Here is a 20,351-nt window from a genome sequence, read left to right as displayed (position 1 = left end):
TCTCAAAATTTTAAGTAGTAATATTGATTTCACAGAAAATTACTTAGGGGAGAAACAACTGTATATAACAGTTTAGAGTCAGGCCCCAAATTCCTGTGCTGGCCACTTTTCACACATTTTGTTGCATGTAATTTAATGGCCACAGACCAATAAAATAACCATTAGCCACAGCAGGTACCTCATTATCTCTGACAGTTGCCTGATGCTTTACCCCTTGTTTACAGCCCTTTGCAGTGAATAGCATGGAACAGCAATTGCTATACAGTGGTATCAATATAGAGATAAACACATAAATACATCTGTCTGGCATTTATTTTCGTATAAAAATCAGCATGCTGACTGCATAAAAAGAACAGATTACAAACATTGAAGCAAGCTCTTGAAATTGCAAAATTATGTACTTGTATATTTCCAAGAAAGGTTTATACAATATATATAAATTTAATGGGCGTGATATTTCATATTTCTTAGCTTTAAGTACAGTGATGCCTGATTGAACTTACTCAATATGGCTATTATTTAACTTATAACTATCACAAAGTCCCAGTGTATATTATGAATATCAAGAAAAAAAGTAAAGATATGTACGTAAAAATATCATTTACAGCTTAGGCAACAACTGTTGTCAAAATTCAATTATATTGATCAATAAAAAATAGATTGAAATATTCTCCAACTTTACTGTTGAACATTTATGGACAAAAAACTATCTTGTCTACATGTACATATCATATCACAAATATACTTTGTTCAAGAATTAAAGAGATAGAGAAAATGTACTTAAAACCAACTATTTGCGATACTTATGCTAATAAATGCAGCTCGTATTTGAGAATAAATTTCACAATTAAAATGCATTTTAGTTTTGCATTGGTTGTAAATAAAGAGTAGAAGCGTAGAGGAATTGTTTACAAACAACACTTACATGTACAAATGTGAATTATTAACAAAAATTAACTCTTAAATGAAATATGAAATTTGATTTTAAATCATAAATACAGATTGATATACACAAGTTATGTAGGCCTACATGAATGATACTAGTATGTGAAATACAGTATTATGTGAAAGTCAGAAATACCATTATTCTAATTAATTTTATATACAGAAGTCATGTGTGATATGTGAAATGCAGTATTAATTGAAAATCAGAGTATCATTGATTTAAATAACTTTGAATGGAAAAACAGTGAAAACGTATTTTAATAATAGAGTACACTGAGTCTGTACTACCGCCTGTCTGCTCAGCACTCGTCCTCTTTTGAAGATTTTACACTAAATAATTGAACCATAAAGCGCAAGTTAAGTATGTAAGCCCGTCTGTATGAAGTACTTTTATTATTTTGAACTCCACTTTCCCAGAATTGTTTAATTCCTTTGGATCTCAGGTGAGCGCCTTATCGCCCATGGCGCTCTTGTTGAAAAATAAGCTTACTGATGTGTTCAAAATATTGTGTGCAGATTGGTTCAAATATTTTTTTTCTTAAAAAGAAAAAACACACTCACCAAAAGAGCATCATCACGGAGTAAGAATTAATGGTATATCAAATTTCAACAGCCTTGTGAATAAAATCCTGATCAATTTCATATGTTTAATATAGCATTTTACATATTTAAATTAAAAACTAAACTGTTTTAAATTTATGTTCAGTTCTTAAGTAGGAGGAACCACAATTAAGAATTAACTGAGTATTTGAACTTGATACATTCAGAAGTCAGGCAAGTGGTATGCAGTACACGTGCCAATAGAGTGGGAGATCTACTGGAACCAAAAAAAGTCCTCTGACAAGCCCAACGTAGACTCCAAGGAACTGTTGCGTCCTCCTAGTCACCTCCATCCGGTCTCCACCCTGTCAAGGGCCCCTGACCTCCAGGGCGGGGCTGCCTCCTCCCTTCTGGGGGGCCCTCCTGGTAGACCCCTACTGGAGTCCAGTCCCAACAGCCATCTGTGTGAGTACTCAAACATTTTGTAATTACTTTAATCCTGATTGTGCATTATCCTGTATTGATGATTGTCAAAATAAACAGAAATTGATTTGAAATGCCTTACAGGCAATAAGGAAACTTAAAGAAAGCACTTTCTTTGTGTTTCCATAATGTGCAGACAAATACAAATGGGATATTAAAAACTAGCTTATTGTGCATTTAAGAACTTATGTTATGTTGTAAAAAGATGTAGTGTTAAATTTATTGTATAATGTCAGTGTGTTTTTCAATGCCCCCCTTCGAAGAAGATGTGGTATTTTGTTTTGCACATGTCGGTCTGTCCGTCCGTCCACCAGATAGTTTTTGGAGAATAACTCAAGAACGCTTAGGCCTTGGATCATGAAACTTAATAGGTACATTGCTCATGACTTGTAGATGACCCCTATTGATTTTGAGGTCACTAGGTCAAAGGTCAAGGTCACAGTGACTTCAAGTAGTAAAATGGTTTTCAGATGATAACTCAAGAACGCTTACGCCTAGGATTATGAAACTTCATAGGTACATTAATCATGACTTGCAGATGCCCCCTATTGATGTTCAGGTCACTAGGTCAAAGGTCAAGGTCACAGTGACTTGAAATAGAAAAATGGTTTCTGGATGATAACTCAAGAACGCTTACGCTTAGGATCATGAAACTTCATAGGTATATTGATCATGACTGGCAGATAACCCCTATTGATTTTCAGGTCACTAGGTCAAAGGTCTTGGTCACAGTGACCCGAAATAGTAAAATGGTTTCCGGATGATAACTCAAGACTTGTTACGCCTAGGATCATGAAACTTTATAGGTACATTGATCATGACTTGCAGATGACCCCTATTAATTTTCAGGTCACTAGGTCAAAGGTCAAGGTCACAGTGGTTCGAAACAGTAAAATGGTTTCCTGATGATCACTCAAGAATAATTAGGCCTAGGATCATAAAACTTAATAGGTACATTGATCATGACTGGCAGATGCACCTATAACTTTCAGGTCACTAGGTCAAAGGTCAAGGTCACAGTGACAAAAAACGTATTCACACAATGGCTGCCACTACAACTGACAGCCCATATGGGGGTCATGCATGTTTTTCAAACAGCCCTTGTTTCATTCAAAATCGGGTCGGTAACCGGATCCATTCCCAATGGAAAAAAGTATATATTTTTCCCAAAACATTCCCAATGGAAGGTGTTTTTTTTGTTTTTTTTTAGATCTCAATATTTTGCTCATCTCCCATCCATATAAGATCAACCATAGCAAATTTATTACTGGATACAATTGTATCCTCAATTTTGAAGCATTTGTTAGCAAAACAACATCAACACTAATTCCAATTTTCGTATAAATGCTGCGAATTTTCCCAATCCAAAGGGAACCCGCCCCATTCCCAAAATCGTGAAAAAAACACTGAATTTGTATATATGCAGCAATATCTGATTTAAGATCATACATGCACTCCTTCAAATCAGTCATATATTCAACAACACTAATTCCAATTTTCGTATAAATGCCGCGAATTTTCCCAATCCATAGGGAACCGGCCCCATTCCCAAAATGGTGGAAAAACACCGAATTTGCATATATGCAGCAATATCTGTTTTAAGATTGACATGCACTCCTTCAAATCAGTCATATTTTAAAAGAAAACTAGAAATGGCGCGGCAGAGGCCAACGCGTATCCCCACGCCACATGTTTGGCCCAGTTGAGATTGACCGTATTGTCATGAGAATAGTTCAGTATCAATTAGAAGGGAATCGGTGTAGAAATGAAGAAATTATAGTAAAAGGCAATTTTGTGTGGGTGTGGCCTATTTGGGCGGGACTCCCCAGGGTTGGTAATTGGGCCATGCATAGTTGAGATTGACCGTATTGTCATAAGAGAAGTTCAGTATCAATTAGAAGTGAATCGGTGCATAAATGAAGAAGTTATAGTAAAAGGCAATTTTGGGTGGGTGTGGCCTATGTGTGTGGGGCGCCTAAGGGTTGGTAATGGGGCCATGCATAGTTGAGATTGACCGTATTGTCATGCATAGTTGAGATTGACCGTATTGTCTTAAAGGGGCCTTTTCACAGATTTTGGCATTTTTTAACTTATTTATTAAATTCTTTATATCGATAAATGTAAACATTGGATCGTAAAAGCTCCAGTAAAAAATCAAGAATAAAATTAAAAAAAGGAAAAGAACATTGCCCGGACCAGGTTTCGAACCAGTGACCCCTGGAGTCCTGCCAGAGTCCTGAAGTAAAAACGCTCTAGCCTACTGAGCTATTCCGCCGATTACACTAATTCATGTATTTTATACCTTATATAAGCAATCTTCGTAGTTTCACAAAATTTAACGACAAAAACAGAACTCTCCAAATTATTCAATCGTTTCGCGTTGCAACGCTTTATAATTTTTAGGTTTTAAAATCGTCAAAAGATGCATATAATGGCTATATTAGACCATGGTAAATGTTCAGTATTACTGTTTCCTCACAAATGTCATAACTAAAACGAAAATTTGCGAATCTGAAACAACTTTTTTCAATTTTGTCAATTTACCAAAGCGTGAAAAGATCCCTTTAAGAGAATTTCGGTATCAATTTGAAGTGAATCGGTGTAGAAATGAAGAAATTATAGTAAAAGGCAATTTTGGGTGGATGTGGTCTATGGCGGCAGGGCACCCCAGGGTTGGTAATGGGGCCAAGCATAGTTGAGATTGACCGTATTGTCATAAGAGAGGTTCAGTATCAATTTGAAGTTAATCGGTGCAGAAAGGAAGAAGTTAATGTAAAATAAAATAAAAAATGAGTGAAAATCTCTGACCCGGCCCCGCCCCAGCCCCCATAACTTTTGACCCAGGGGTCAGATCAAAATTCCAAATAGTGCAGGGTCGCACATATGCTCATAGCTACCATGTGTGTAAGTTTCAAGGTTCTAGTGCTTATAGTGTAGGAGGAGATAGTGGCCAGGACGGACAGACAGACGGACAGACAGACGGAAAGACAGACGGACGGACGGCGGAGATAACCACAATATCCCCACGCTTTTTGAAAAGCGTGGGGATAATTATTTGTATTGTTTCAATACTTACTTTTAGGATATTTTAACTAGGGAGTTTTAAGACAATTATTTAAATTTTAGTGCAGCAATCTTTTTCAATGGATTGATTCTCACTGTGTACAGGGAAACTGCATTTTAACTCTCATTTCAACAATTTTTAGTTTTCACAGGCTTTTTCTTGGCATATCTACAGGTTCATTAAACGAACTCATTCCCAAACTGGAATTGTAAAAAAATCCCAATTGAAAATATAATAATCCCAATTTCCACACATTTGTTTCTTTTTTTTTAAGAACATAGTGTCTTATGATTATTGTATCTCAATTTTATTATCCCCGCCATAGGCGGAGGGATATTGTTTTGCGTTGTCCGTCTGTCTTTCCGTACGACACTTTTATGTCCGGAGCCTTATCTTGGAAGTGCTATGTCAGATTTCATCGAAACTTGGTATGAATGTATGGTTAAGAGGATGCAGGCCAAATGGCATTGTACACCATCTGTTAATAACGGAGTTATGGCTCTTTGTATGTTGAAAAAATGCTCACGTTTGTGTCCCTAGCCATATCTTGGAAGTGCTCTGGCGGATTTCATTGACACTTGGTATGAGTATATATATGGATAAGAGGATGATGCATGCCAAATGGCATTGTACACCATATGTTCATAACAGAGTTATGACCCTTTGTATCTTGAAAAAACGCTTTTTTGTGTGTGTCCCGAGCCATATCTTGGAAGGGCTTTGGCGGATTTCATTGAAACTTGGTATGAGTGTCCAGAAGCATATTGGCGGGGGATATCAATTCAACGAATTTGCTTGTTGCAATAACATTTAACAAAGCATATGGCTATACTATATATTGTTTACTTCTTGTTACATGTATTTGAAATGTTGTAGAAATTATTTTTAATTAGTTTTTCCCTAATCAGTGGGCTTTTCGCACGAACAAAATCCCAATTCCAAAATTGATTTTTATGTCCCCACCACTATAGTGGGGAACATATTGTTTTTGCCCTGTCTGTTGGTTTGTTTGTTGGTTTGTTTGTTTGCCCCAACTTAAACATTTGCCATAACTTTTGCAATATTGAAGCAACTTGATATTTGGCATGCATGTGTATCTCATGGAGCTGCACATTTTGAGTGGTGAAAGGTCAAGGTCATCCTTCAAGGTCAAAGGTATATATGGGGACATAGTGTTTCACAAACACATTGCTTGTTTTTTCTCAAAATAGCCTGGAAAAAGCATGTTCCAACAACAACTCAATATGAACTATAAACAACACTATTTGCTGTCTGTACTGGGAGATATAAGAGTTTATTTGGTATACATGCAGGCAGCATTTAGTATTTTTCAACATATCACAGTCATGCAACCTTGAAAGTTAGTAAAAAGCTTGCACTGTTCAGTCTGTTGTGAAATATTTATGAGCATTCGTTTTTTTGCTGTCTTTGCAACAGCTGCTGTAGCCTTTAGTTGGCCTCTGAAGAATTCTGGTTCCCTTTTTTCCATGCATTTTTCATATAATGCAAGTGCGAACTTCATTTCATATACTTGCAGTACTTGCCAGGTGTTCTTTTTGTCATCTGTTCAGCTGATGTTCTTCATTTCAATACAAAGGTTATGATACATGATAGCTTAACTTTAATAGATCTGCAAGGAAGTGATAGGGTTTGGTTAGAGTTATCAAAAGAGTATTGTTACTGGGAAGTATTTAAAACCTTAACCAAGTTGTTATGGGCTAATATAAACAAATTCCTTAGTAATATTTTTGAACAGCATTAAAACTGCATCCTTTAGAGGCTATTCTTCTTTTTCCGAGAATGTTATTGGAAATCTCTTTATTCATAAAGTGACAGTTATAGCCATTTGTTAATTTTGGGGAACAGAAGAGACTTGAGCCTGGCTAATAAAAGTATTATGATTGTTACATTCAACCTTCATTGTACATTATCAACATAAGCTCAATAATACAAACTCTGGTTATTTTTTAGCTGGACTTCCTCATAGTGTTGGTTCATATAGGGTGGGTAACATTTCTTGGTGTAAAGTAGTAGATACAAATTGAGGCTGGTTTTTGAACTGCTTATTTCAATAACTTACATTCCCATTATTGTCTTCTGACTCCAGCGTCATCATTCCCTCGTCCATCCCCATACGCTATCAGCAGTAGTAGCAGCAGCCTCAATAGTAACCTGGGTCTGGGAACTGTAGGCCTGCCATCATCAAGCCGGGATCTGGGAGCAGGTTTGGGCAACCCAGTCCGGCCCCGGATTCACCGTACAACTCCCATTTACCCGCGGGGCATGTGGGGTTGCCCGGATGAGCGGGAGAAGGAGCTGGAGCGGGAACGAGAGATTGCCCTGGAGCGGAGAAGGGAAGAGGAAAATAGGTCAGTGAGGAAAATAGAGGCACTGTGAAGTAACTGGGTCCTCATTTTAACCCTTTCCCCTCACAGTAACTCACAGTCTGTTCAGGTTTTATGCTGTTTGCTGCTCATCAGTAACTAATGGTTGGAAATGATGCCTTTAAACCTTGAATATAACCGGTAATATAACTTTCTAAGGGGCTTAAATGGGTGAAAATCTAAGTGGGAAAGGGTTAAACTGATAGCCATTCAAAGTTATAGTTTGAACTTGTGGTAAAATTTAGTGCCATTTGTTTTCTTGGAGAAACTTTTATGTTGTTTATGTTAATATCTCTGAGTGGCCACTATGGCTCAATGGTTTGATAAGGACAAAAATGGCTCGTTCTCTCTGAAAATTTCAAGCATATAGTAATGAACCAGTAATTGCCCATAAATTATCCTTTAATGGCAAATGAATCTTAACAGCATGTTAGATGTAAATCAGTAAAACAAAACAAGCAACATGCTTATAAAATATTTCAAGTTTTTTTAGCATGGGAATTTATGAAGAATCAACATGCTGTTTGAAGTGAAATTTATTTACATAAATATTATAACTTCATCCAAAAATTAATGTGTGCTAGGTTGATTGGCCATACAAGATGTGAGCACTTCACCCTTTGTAAATTAACATTTGCATGATTATGTTAATTGCATGTAATGTTGGTTTAATTGCATAAAATTTAGTTTTGCTTATTCAGACAATATCTTATTTGGTTTATCGAATAACTTGGTATGAATTATTTTTTAACACACAGTTTTGTAGAAAAAGACATTAATATGCAGATAATGTTTACATTTATTAATAAATATATGTTTAATCATTTCTTTGATATATTCATAGTGTTTTTATGTAACAGATTTCTATTGATTTATGTAACATATTACTATTGTGCATTTCTTAAGTAATGTCTTTTTTTTCAGAGAAAGAAGGATGTTCGACAATGATCGCCATAGATACTCTAGTTTTGACGATCGAAGTTGAGAGAGGGACAAACGGGAAAGTGAGTTGCTGGGCAAGTCTAGGTCTCGATCACGGTCTCCAATGAGGAATGGAAGGGACTCTGTGAAATCAGACAGGAGTTATGACAGGAAACAGGAGTAAAAATAGTGTGCTAAAAGTGAAGGAAGAACGCTGGGAAAGCTTGACTAGAGAGGAAGAGCATAATAGTATTCTTGGTGAACGTGAACGTATGAGAAAAAATGAACTTCTAGGGCAGACCAGTTTACGGGTGCCGGACATTTTTATGCAGGCTAGCCTGATAGACCGGGGCCGCATGATGACGCCGTCTATGCTTCGCATGGATCGTCTTCCCCCAGAATGGAGTAACCTATTTGATAAGGGGTCCATGGATTTCCAGAACCATCGCCTAAGTTTTCAGCGGGAAATGGAGCAGGCGCGAGACCACCGGTTTGGACGCTACCCAGGGCCCACTGGCATTCCCCTGGGCTTTCCCCCAGGATTGTCTCACTTTGAACAGGAACGCTTCAAGGACGAAATGTACTTCCGTGAGAAAAAGGAGTACATGGATAGATTGCCTGTTTATGAAAGGGAAAGACTATTTTATGAGAATAAACTGCCCCCAGGTTTGAGACCTCAAGATCATTTACACCCTCCATTCACAGTTATGCCCACACAATGAACACAGCCTTGCATACTCATGTCAAGCGCAGCTCCCCGGCGTTGGTTCCTGGTGCACCGCCACCTTTAATACACAACCATGTCCCCCACCCCAGGGGGCATAGCTCTCCGGCAGTGAACAAAACAAAAGGGTTCAGCCCCATAGACTCTGTGGGGGAGAGCAAAAGGGACTCAAACTCAAACTCTACTGACCCTGAAGCCCATTCCAGGTAGTGATACCACAAAGGGTCAAGGTCAAAAGGTCGAGGACTTTTAGTGTCAGGTTGAACTACTGACACGAACAAAGCATTGATCTTTCTTTTGTGATACAATTTCTTGCTATACAGATTTGTTAGTTATTAAAATGATTTTAAAGAACAATATTTAGAAATGTGTTGCATATCAGGGTGATGAAATAATTGAAGATTTTTTATTTTTCTGTGTACCACATTATGTTTGCTATTCTGCAAGTATAAATATACACTGTATGTGTATTATTATGTCTTATTGCAATGCTTACAAAGCTTGAGTGCATATTGTGTTTTCGTTAGTATTAATGCAACACAAATGTTCAAATAGTGAGCTGTTTTTATGGCTAGTGTTCATTGATTTGGTGATCTCAGGCAGTGTTTCATTGTCTTTCAAAGTTCGCCCCCTTCATTGTCAGGATTAATTAGACATTTATCACACTTTTATAATGCTATTATGTGACTCTTTTCAATATGATGTCATGTTACATGTGTAATTTTTTTAATTAACAGGAACAAATACTTACTAAAACAGACAGTAATTTATCAAATATTGTAAATTTAAAAGAGGTGTCTGGTTATTTTGTATTTGTGAATGCAAATGCAGACTTACATTTCGTCAGCCTGTTTGTTAGATTCTCTTAATTATATGTCAACAGACACACATATCCCAATACTGTAATTTAAAATAACAGAATAGGGCGTTACATTTTGATTTTCTTATTTGATTTTCTCTGGCATCAGTTAATGTAGACTGTTTTTTTAGGATGTTCATTCTTTTTCTACAAATGCATTAAATGGTATAAATTAGTATCGATAAATTATGATTGATTTATGCACATTTATTAATTTAGTACTTTACATTTATGTTTGCCAATTCTGTTTTTCAAACTGCAAAGTGCTGTTACCAGTAACTTTGCTTTCGAACTTTGTTCTCTCTTACACTGCTCGACATGCTTAGTTCAAGAGAACAAGCCTTGAAACATTGAAATCCGAGTTGCATCATGAGAAATGGCCTTATGCCATGTACGGCCAGTCCAGATCCAGCCAAGCCTGCTCAATCGCGCAGTCTGGTCAGGAGCTAGGCTGTCACCTACTAGGTCACTCAAGGTTTCATGGTCTCATTAGTGGACATAGTAGTTCCTGACCGGACATTGTGGATGCGCAGGCTGGTGTTAAGCTACGTTGGCTGTTAATAGGATGACACCCACTTTCCATAGCGCTGGTCATATTATATGTTTGATTCCTGGTCTTGAATAACTAGTGCTAAAGATACTTTTGTTTAACATAAAATTCAAACAGTAGTAAAGAATATAATTATACTGGATTCCATTTACTCTGCATTCTGAAATGTTGGTACTTGTTTTGCAAGTTTTAGTAGTATGCAATTTTAATGCTTTTGCATAATTGTTGTTACAGATTGCAATGTGTAATATTGTGCTTAGCAGTATGTTAAAATTAAAAATAAAGAACTAAGAACATAAATTTATCTTTTTTTTCAATTACTTTGATTTAGCGCTCAATAAAACTGTTTAACATCATGATAATGATAGAAATTATAATTAATACAAATTAACATGCAAATACTCGCAGCAATTCTTGCTGTGCAATGAATTGTATGTTACATTTTCATATAAAAACCTTTTTTATATAGTTTACTGTTTGAAATTTTTATTATGTCCCCCTTCGAAGAAGAGGGGGTATATTGCTTTGCTCATGTCGGGTTGGTCGGTCAAGGTCACGGTGACCTAAAATAGTAAAATGGTTTCCGGATGATAACTCAAGAACGCATACGCCTAGGATCATGAAACTTCATGGGTAGATTGATCATGACTCGCAGATGACCCCTATTGATTTTGAGGTCACTAGGTCAAAGGTCAAGGTCGCGGTGGCCCGAAAGAGTAAAATGGTTTTCGGATGATAACTCAAGAACGCATACGCCTAGGATCATGAAACTTCATAGGTAAATTGATCATGACTTGCAGATGACCCCTATTGATTTTGAGGTCACAAGGTCAAAGGTCACGGTAACCCGAAATAGTAAAATGATTTTCGGATGATAACTCAAGAACGCTTTTGCCTAGGATCATGACACTTCATAGGTACATTGATCGTGACTCGCAGATGACCCCTATTGATTTTCAGGTCACTAGGTCAAAGGTCAAGGTCACAGTGACAAAAATCGTATTCACAAAATGGCTGCCACTATAACGGACAGCCCATATGGGGGGCATGCATGTTTTACAAACAGCCCTTGTTATCAACAATTCCATGTTTTGAAATAAAACTTAACATGTGTGTTTAATGTAACCTAGTCAAAGGTCAGGTGTGCAGCGCTGCCTTTGGACAGCTCTTATTCAGTGTTGGTATGTTTGTATTGTATAGAAAATTGGTCCAAGTTATCTTAAATAAGACTAGCCAATTTTAATAATTTTGCCTCATTTTGTTCCTGCAGTTGTATTATTTCATGATTTCTCTATTGTATAGTAATCTTAGGTACAACAGGTTAACAGTTAACCCTTGGTTATAAGTCACATGACATTTTCCATCAGGCCCCATTTCTTCCTATCACACTGAAAACAACTACAACAAACCCACATGTATTCTATTATGTTATGCTGCAGGGTATTTTTAACTTTAGGCATGACACTATAATTTATATGTTTTAGAAACAGTAAGCATAGATACTTGTGTTTGTTGTTTAGCCGTTTATTAAAATGATGAGACCATCACCTAAGAAAGCAACTAATGAATAATTATATTTAATTATTTCACATGTATGCTACCCTTCAGGGTGGAGACCTGTATAAGGCCATCACTCAGAGTGTGAAGTTTGGGGAGGTGGACTCTGCACACATGGTTAAAGACCTCTGTAGCGCCCTCTTCAACCTGCATTCCCGCATCATCGTACACAGGGACTTGAAGCTGGAAAACTTACTGGTATGTAGCCTAGAGGAGGCATCATTAGTGGTGTGTAGCCTCGAAAAATATGGTTGTAAGTAATGTGAAGCCTCCCAGCATTGGACAGTAAGTGATGTTTAGCCCTGACTGAGTCCTGATCAGTGGCTTTTAGTTTTAGAGGTTGAACAAAGCGGATTGTGTTGCTGATTTGCTGTTGGTATTAACAGGATCAATTTAACACATCCGAGTCAAAAATATGCAAAGCTATTGAAATTATAGTGGTATTTATTATTTTGTTAACTCCATGTGTTCTTAATGCAAGAGTGGTTATACAATGAGCCGTAAAACCAGTGGCGATATTTCTGTTTATGTATCATTGTGGAGTGGTATGTACTTGAGTGTTTTAGCACACCAGGATGACTTAACCCGTCTTTTGCACTTGCTGGAAATTCTACATGTACAGAGTAAGTGAGTGCAGACTGTGCCTGTATAAAAGCTATATAAATGTTTAAAGCGGGTACATAAAATTTTGTCAAATATTTATGACTTTATATAAACTGTGTAAAAAACGTATTATATATATATATTTAAATATAAATTAAAATAAAAGTTAAGAAGAACATGTGTCAAAAAATGCTAATTTATAAGCCAGATATTTAATTCTGAAAATGAAAATGGCTGTATAGCTGAATTCGCCAGCATGTATACCATACATGTACGATGTGCATCTAAACTAAGTTTAACGGTTTATTTGAATTCCTGCAACGATATCTATTCAGAATACGACACACGAACACTATCTTCCATCCTAATACAAAGACGAATGCTTCGGTTATTGTAGGAAAATATGTACGTCACTATCGGCTCGGGGCGCTAATTTGTCTTTGCTGCATTTTATGAAATTCGGCTTTAATGTATAATTTTTCTTGCCTATTTTGTGTTATTGTAACATATTTTATCAATATATTGCAATTAAACACATATAAAAAATCATATATACTCGCTTTAAGTTACTATTGTGAAACAAATCTGTGTAAGGCTATGCTTTATCTTAAATGGTAAAGAACGTAACAAATCAAAATTAAATATTGGAAACAAAATGTAAACAAACAATCATTGTCTTTTTTATTTTTCTCATCTTTATGGAATGTGACATATATTTAATATTTTATTGACTTCCGTGATCTTATCAGAATTTGGTATGTTAAATACTTTGCTATATGATATAGCAAAGTATTTTACAAAGGTATAGTACCAGAAAGGCCGTTTACCAAAAAGGCCTTCCCAAAAAGCCCTTCCCAAAAAGGCCGCATAAGTGAACCAAAAAGGCCTCATGGTATACCAGAAAGGCCATACAATATCTTGTATTATTATTGAAAAGTAATGCTGAATATAATCATCATATTTATTGAATAGTCATAACTTGTTCATTAGTCTACTTAAAAGCCGTTAATTTTATAATCAATGTCGGCAAAAATATCGCGAATTTTCGCATACAGTATGAAGTGTTCGTTATTCACAATATTTGTCGTTGAGTAATAGATGTTTCAGTTTTTTAATTAAGAGCCGTTAATTTTGTAATCAAAGTCGGCATACTTATCGCCAATAAGCACGAAGGAATAATCCGTTTAAGAAAATTTTATTTTTCTCTGAACTCTCTGTTTGCAGCTAAAAGTGTAACCAATGAGTAATGAAGGTGTTGTAAACTTAGGTGGCGGCCAAATATATATGGTCCAGAATTATTGAGAAATATATATCCCGTTCATGTGTCAAAGTTGTCTATAGTAGTTGCTTTGTTTTATTCATTATATTGGTAAGCATACCGGACTTTATTTGGCGTTTGAAATATAGTGTTTTTAAATCGCGTAAATTATACGAATTTCTTCACGAGTGTTAATTTGTTGTGTGTTGAAATATAAGAAGTTGAACGAATTTGCATGTACAAAAAAAACTCGTTAATCAGACCGGGTATCAAAGTGTAAAGGGTCATTCACAGTTTGTGCCATCTGTTTTGATAACAGATTAGTAGAACGCCCACATATGGTGTAAAATGACACTTATTGGCACCTATTGAAAATAACTTGCGCATTTTTAAATAGTTTCTTAACTTTTAAAGATATAAAACTAGCTTCATTAAATTTGGAAGACTTAAACCGAAAGAAATAAAAATGCTTTATTCTATGTGATATTATTAAAAATTATAACAGATATATTATTACGCATTTCATTAGCATTAAAATATATTAAGCAAAGTTTATAATGTCTTTTGTATTAGCCGACTTCATTAGAATGTCAAATTTATTTAACGTTGGCCACCTTTGAAAATATAGTTTTAAATATTCCTTTCTAATTTCTCTATATAGAGGACAAACAAGTACAAAGTGACACTCGTTTTTTATAGCGTGTCCGTTGCAAAAACTTACATTTTCTATTTTTGCGTAGTATCTTATTATAACGACCGCGTTCGATCTCTAATTTATGTGACAAGTATAAGGCGAAACAATGCACCACCTCCGAGTTCCCGGTCATGGTCGGTCAAGTGTACGGTGTTGTGCATTCGGTACCCCTCGCAAAGATTATCATAATAGTACTTATCCGCTGTTTGACGGAAAGGGCCGAGAATGTTTTATTGGGTGTTGTGCTGGAGTAATGCACATGTATATTGTTTAAATTCTGTTGTATTTTGTCACCTTCACTGTATGTTCTATGTATTTTTTTTGTAAATGTATTTTTTTAGAAAGAAAATAAAAAAAGTTCATAAGTTCTTACCCCATTTTGATAATAGAATTGAAAATAGAATTCACATATTAAACAATATTATTATGTAATTGAAATTTATTGAAATTATGTATATTTTGTAATAAAGAAAATAAAAAACTTCATACATGTTTTATGTCGTACTCCATTTTCAATTAATTGAAATTATTTATATTTTGTAATAAAGAAAATAAAAAACTTCATACATGTTTTATGCCGTACGCCATTTGAATAAATAAAAAAAAGAATTCACATGTTTAACACTATTATTATGTAATTATGTTGTATTATTTCAGTTTCACTGTATAACGTCTGTAAATGTTTGCTTGTAACTGTATATTTTGTTATATAAATTGTGTGATTGTGCTTGTACATTGACTGTATATATCGTAACTGTATATTTAAACATAAACAACAGATAAAGAAAATAATTAACTTCATACCTGTTTTATGACTTATTACAGTTTGATTTATGTGTATTTGTTTTTAAACAAAATTTGAAACCTATAATTACAATAGTTGCTTTAAGGCCTTTTGGTTCATTTTTTGGCCTTTTTGGTACGCTTTGGGGCCTTTTTGGCAAGGCCTTTTTGGTATTCGGCCTTTATGGTATGCGGCCTTTGTGGTTTTTGGCCTTTCTGGACCTAAACCTTTACAAACACGTTATTCATTTTAACATTGAGGCTATACGCATGGCATTTCTGTAGCCTATTGCCTGTGTAATATTTTAGAGTGTCTCTAAATATGCAAACTCTTGTATTAAGTTTGTCTCTAAATTTTCGGACACCTGTATTTTGTAAAAAAAATTTGTATCTACATTTTTTGACACAAAATATATTTATTTGTGTTTTCAAGTGTTTAAAACTAGAAAGAGTAATCATCATATAAGTAATATTTTTTGTTGCCCAGGTTACGGTCTGGAGGTGGACATGTGGGCGGTGGGCGTGATAACGTACATCCTGCTGTGTGGGTTCCCACCTTTCCGAAGCCCCGACCGCAACCAGACAGAGCTGTTTGAGTTCATCAAGGCGGGAGAATACGAGTTCCTCAGTCCCTACTGGGACAACATCTCCTCTAGTAAGAGGGCCCTTTATTTAGGCCTTTCTCCTGGCCATTTTGGTAAAAGAACTCCATTTGCAAACTTTAAGACACAAATGACGTGAAACCTCAAAAGTTCACATTACAAGAATGCATGTTGGTCAGATTTACCAAATGTCTGACAAGATTCCAACCTATTCAGAAAATATGTCTGCCTTTTCCTTCTTATGTTTTGCATTATCAAGGGCAGTCATGGCAAAATTAATTTTATCCCACTTTTACAGCGAAATCGGTTGATTAAAGCCCCGTTTATTAAATTTCATCTATAATCAACGGCAAGGCTATAATCAATGGCACGAAATGACGTCATCAACTGCCGAACCGGGACTACTTTTTCCCACGCAACTCGTCACCTGTATTTGCCAAGTGCATCAATAAGAAAAACAATCTCAAAAGTTTGTCAATCTTAATGACCTTAAAACAAAGAAAAGTAGCAACAAAACGTGTTTTTTGTCTTTTTTTTATTTTATTAAAACCTCTAGTATTAGGTAAATTTAACACTATACAAATAGGTTCTGTTGTTGTTGCTCCCCTTTGAAGAAGTAAGTTCGAGTTGCTCCCCTTTGACCGTAGAAAACAATCGTCTGGACCAAGAAATCCTGTGTTAATTTACAAGCTGTACTCGGATATGCGTCCATCTGATTTTTCTTCAAAGCATCTTTTCAACCTGGCAATACGCACAAATGACACTGCATCCCAGTGGTTCTTGCGTCAACAATTGGGTGTCAACAAGTTAGGTCAGATGCTGAAGGCCATGGCAAAAGACGCCGGCTTTCTCAAGCACAAGAGAATAACGAACCACTCAGTTCGCAAATTCCTGGTCCAAAAACTTCGAAATGCAAACATTCCACCCACTGAAACCATGGCCATAACAGGGCACAAAAATGTCCAGTCCATATCCAATTATTCTAACATATCTGTTAAACAGCAGCAAAAGTGTTCATTCTTGCTCAGTCCAGAAAATGTTACAATCCAACAGATTCCTCTTGTTCACTTTCATGCACCGAAACTATGGCCGAAATGCAGCCTAGACAACCACTGTCTACCGTCGAACAAGTTGATCTTGATGTTCGCCCCACCCAGTCACTTCACCAGCAAATGTCTTTCTCTAGTTCGAACAACTTTGCCTCACAATTCTTTGGTGCCACTTTCAACATTCAAAATGTATATAATTAGCTTAAATCCAAGTAATCTTTGTTATTTCGTCACGAAATAACCACATATTATAACAAAGAAGCAAATATTGTGCACCTCGTGATCGACTTGATAGTTTGATATCGAAAGTGAATTGTATGTGGTGTTAGGCTACGTTGTAAACAAATGTAGTTCCTTGTATATAACAACTTAATGTCATATTGATATCATAAAACTTTAAGATTTGCAATTCAATATGATTAAAATTGTAATTAATAACGCTCGACACTTTGTTACAGAACGATATTCTGATTTAAAAAAAAAGATTATTTGATCAGCGGTTATTTTTGGAACGCGGAGTAATACACTGACCTTGGTTACACTACAGTCATTATCAAAGTACGACACACACTCATGAAAACTTACTGAATAAAAAGTGGGATAAATAGAATAATAGGTCAGTGTTGATTATAGATCAGGTTTATCATGCTCGGCACGAAAACGAAAAAGCACTCGCCAAGGTTGTGCTTTTTGTTTTCTAAGCCTCGCATGATAAACCTGATCTATAATCAACACTAACCTATTATTCTCCATTTATCCCACTTTTACAGCGAATTCGGTTGATTAAAGCCCCGTTGATTAAATATCATCTATAATCAACGGCAGGAAATGACGTCAATATTTCGACGAAATGACGTCATAAATCCAGCGAAATTCTCCAGTCAAACTAATTTTGTTTAAACAGAAAGGTTTACAAAATAAAAAGTGTGGTAAATATAATAATAGATTAGTGTTGATTATAGATCAGGTTTATCATGCTCGGCACGAAAACGAAAAGCACTCGCCAAGGCTCGTACTTTTTGTTTTCTAAGCCATGCATGATAAACCTGATCTATAATCAACACTAACCTATTGTTCTCTATGTTCTGTATAACCCTTTCCTGCTCAGAAGCAAAGTGGAAATGGCTACATGCAACCAGCATTAAGCCTGAACAGCCGTCAAGTGACTTGCAGTCTTTTCAGGTTTAATGCTTTTTGTTGCTCAGCAGTATCTTACAGTTGAAAATAGAGGCTTTAAATCTTGAATTGATTAAGATAGGTATCAACTTTAATTTGATAGGCCTAGGAACTATAAACATGTCAAAGTGATACTTCATATGGAAATGGTTGATTTTCAAGATTTTTTGGACATTTGTTTGGAGTTTTTCTGGCCAAATACTGGAAAAAGGCTATTTTGTTTATAATGATGGAGGAGTGTAAAATTTCTTTGTCATCTATATACTCATGATGTTTAAAGTGGACAGACCATTTATATGCTTAATCCTCTAGTGTTTCATGACAGTCTTCATCTTTGCCTGAAGTTTTTTTCAGCCTATATGTGTTGAAACTATCTAATTTTAATTTATTTCCTTGTTTTGAAGATAAGCATACATTTCTTAGACGATTTGTTCATATGAGACGCAAATATGTATTATTTTAAGTGAAGCAATAAACCATTTGATTTTATGAAGAATTTCCATATTAATCCTGTTGTGTTTGTATTTTTATGAGAAATACTGTACCAATCTTTCAGGTGCTAAGGATCTGATAGAGCATCTCCTGGTTGTGAACAAGAAGCGACGTTACACTGCTATCGACGTTCTGTGCCATCCCTGGATCTTGTGTGGGGGCGACGTATCGGGTATGGATGGGGCGCGCATTGAGGAGCTGAAAAAGACGTTCCGGAAAGAGCTCGAGACTCAGGCCGCTCTCAATCTCGAGTCTTATCAGAAAATGAAGGAGAAGCTTTAACAGGATGAGTGGTGACAAACAATATCGAGTATAAGAGGTTGTGTCTCTAGGGACTAAGTGTTAGGTTTAACACAAATGTTATAGATTTTGTTACTTTGATTTAAAAAAATAATATTTTAAAACCGTGATCTTTGTTACTTATAAGAATTAAAGTATTTTTCGGCAACTGTTGTACGTTGTAGATAGTCAGTATTTAAATATGAGAATACATGATTGTACTTGTAGATAAATGTTAATATGTTGTTGATAATGATGTTTTGTTTTTGTATCACTTTTGTTTTGTAGAGTTATAGTAAAGAAACAATGCTTTTTTGCGGGCAATGAAACATATTAAACATGTATTTTTATACACAGAAATAATTTATCATGTATAAGAAAGTATCTTTCATTACCTGCAGTTTATGCAAATCATTCTTATGATAAATTGCTTTGAGGTCTCACTGTATCCCGACCTTTTTACAAAAAATGAGCTGCATCTTAAAGTTGCACCTGCAATGTGAGTGATTTTGTTGTTGTTAAGTATACAGTTACAACTGGTTAACTCCTTTGTTAATCAGGAATGACAGATCATATGTTATTAACTGGGATTTTTTTGAAACACAAAACCAAAGGTAATATTTGTTGTGGCTGGTACATAGTATAAATTTGCGTCCATGTATTTTAACCTCCGTCCACATTAAATTGTTGCAAATCAAATTATATATATATATATATATATATATATATATATATATATATATATAAATTATTTTTTTATTTTTTTACCAGAGTCGTTTATTTTAAATTATGTGTAATGTGTTGTATTTATCACATTTTCTCTATTACAAACCATTTCCTGTGTAATTGTATAGCTACAATACTAATCATCAAAAACATGATTGGGTTTGAGCAATTTGTGTACATAATTCACATGACTTTTGCATGTAAACTATGATTTTGTTTATTAAAGCTTAATTACAGGAACTCGAATAGTTTGAGAAACATAATGAAGAAACAAATTAACTCCTATTTGTAATATTAAAATATACTATTGAATGTGGTATTTTCTGCTTCATTTTCATTTTTCTCACAGTTTAGAAGTTGTATTATTAAACATTTGATCCAAAGATAGTACAGATATGGATATCCATATTGTGATACATTCTTTAAGGGTTGTTGTTTTAAACATGAGCACTTTTCTTTTTTAGCTCATCTATTTTTTAAAAAAAAATTATGAGCTATTGTCATCACCTTGGCGTCGGCGTCTGCGTCGGCGTCGGCGTCCGGTTAAGTTTTGCGTTTAGGTCCACTTTTCTCAGAAAGTATCAATGCTATTGCATTCAAACTTGGTACACTTACTTACTATCAAGAGAGGACTGGGCAGGCAAAGTTAAATAAATCTGGCG

At 35.4% G+C, this 20,351-nt stretch overlaps 2 protein-coding genes across 2 annotated transcripts; both read left to right on the top strand.

Moving 5' to 3' along the window:
• The first annotated feature begins 1,034 nt into the window (after positions 1-1,034).
• LOC127849946 (autism susceptibility gene 2 protein-like) lies at positions 1,035-7,429 on the top strand. Its single transcript, XM_052382687.1, has 3 exons — positions 1,035-1,043; positions 1,713-1,950; positions 7,140-7,429. The coding sequence occupies exons 1-3, from the start codon at positions 1,035-1,037 to the stop codon at positions 7,427-7,429; spliced, it is 537 nt and encodes a 178-aa protein (XP_052238647.1).
• Positions 7,430-9,055: 1,626 nt separating this feature from the next.
• On the top strand, positions 9,056-19,273 carry LOC127849944 (serine/threonine-protein kinase DCLK3-like). Its single transcript, XM_052382686.1, has 5 exons — positions 9,056-9,267; positions 10,322-10,358; positions 12,079-12,280; positions 15,853-16,020; positions 18,749-19,273. Exons 1-5 carry the CDS (start codon positions 9,056-9,058, stop codon positions 18,964-18,966), a joined length of 837 nt encoding a protein of 278 aa, XP_052238646.1. The 3' UTR covers positions 18,967-19,273.
• Positions 19,274-20,351: the final 1,078 nt, after the last annotated feature.

The sequence above is a fragment of the Dreissena polymorpha genome, chromosome 11, assembly GCF_020536995.1.
Source record: "Dreissena polymorpha isolate Duluth1 chromosome 11, UMN_Dpol_1.0, whole genome shotgun sequence".
Lineage (NCBI taxonomy): Eukaryota > Metazoa > Mollusca > Bivalvia > Myida > Dreissenidae > Dreissena > Dreissena polymorpha.
This window is presented reverse-complemented; position numbering and strand designations above follow the sequence as displayed.

Coding starts and splice junctions, on each gene's coding strand:
- LOC127849946 (XM_052382687.1), top strand. Junction 1,951..7,139: donor CAGTCCCAACAGCCATCTGT/GTGAGTACTCAA, acceptor TTCTGACTCCAG/CGTCATCATTCCCTCGTCCA.
- LOC127849944 (XM_052382686.1), top strand. CDS start 9,056: ATGAACACAGCCTTGCATACTCATGTCAAGCGCAGCTCCCCGGCGTTG. Junction 10,359..12,078: donor CTGCTCAATCGCGCAGTCTG/GTCAGGAGCTAG, acceptor GCTACCCTTCAG/GGTGGAGACCTGTATAAGGC. Junction 16,021..18,748: donor CTGGGACAACATCTCCTCTA/GTAAGAGGGCCC, acceptor CCAATCTTTCAG/GTGCTAAGGATCTGATAGAG.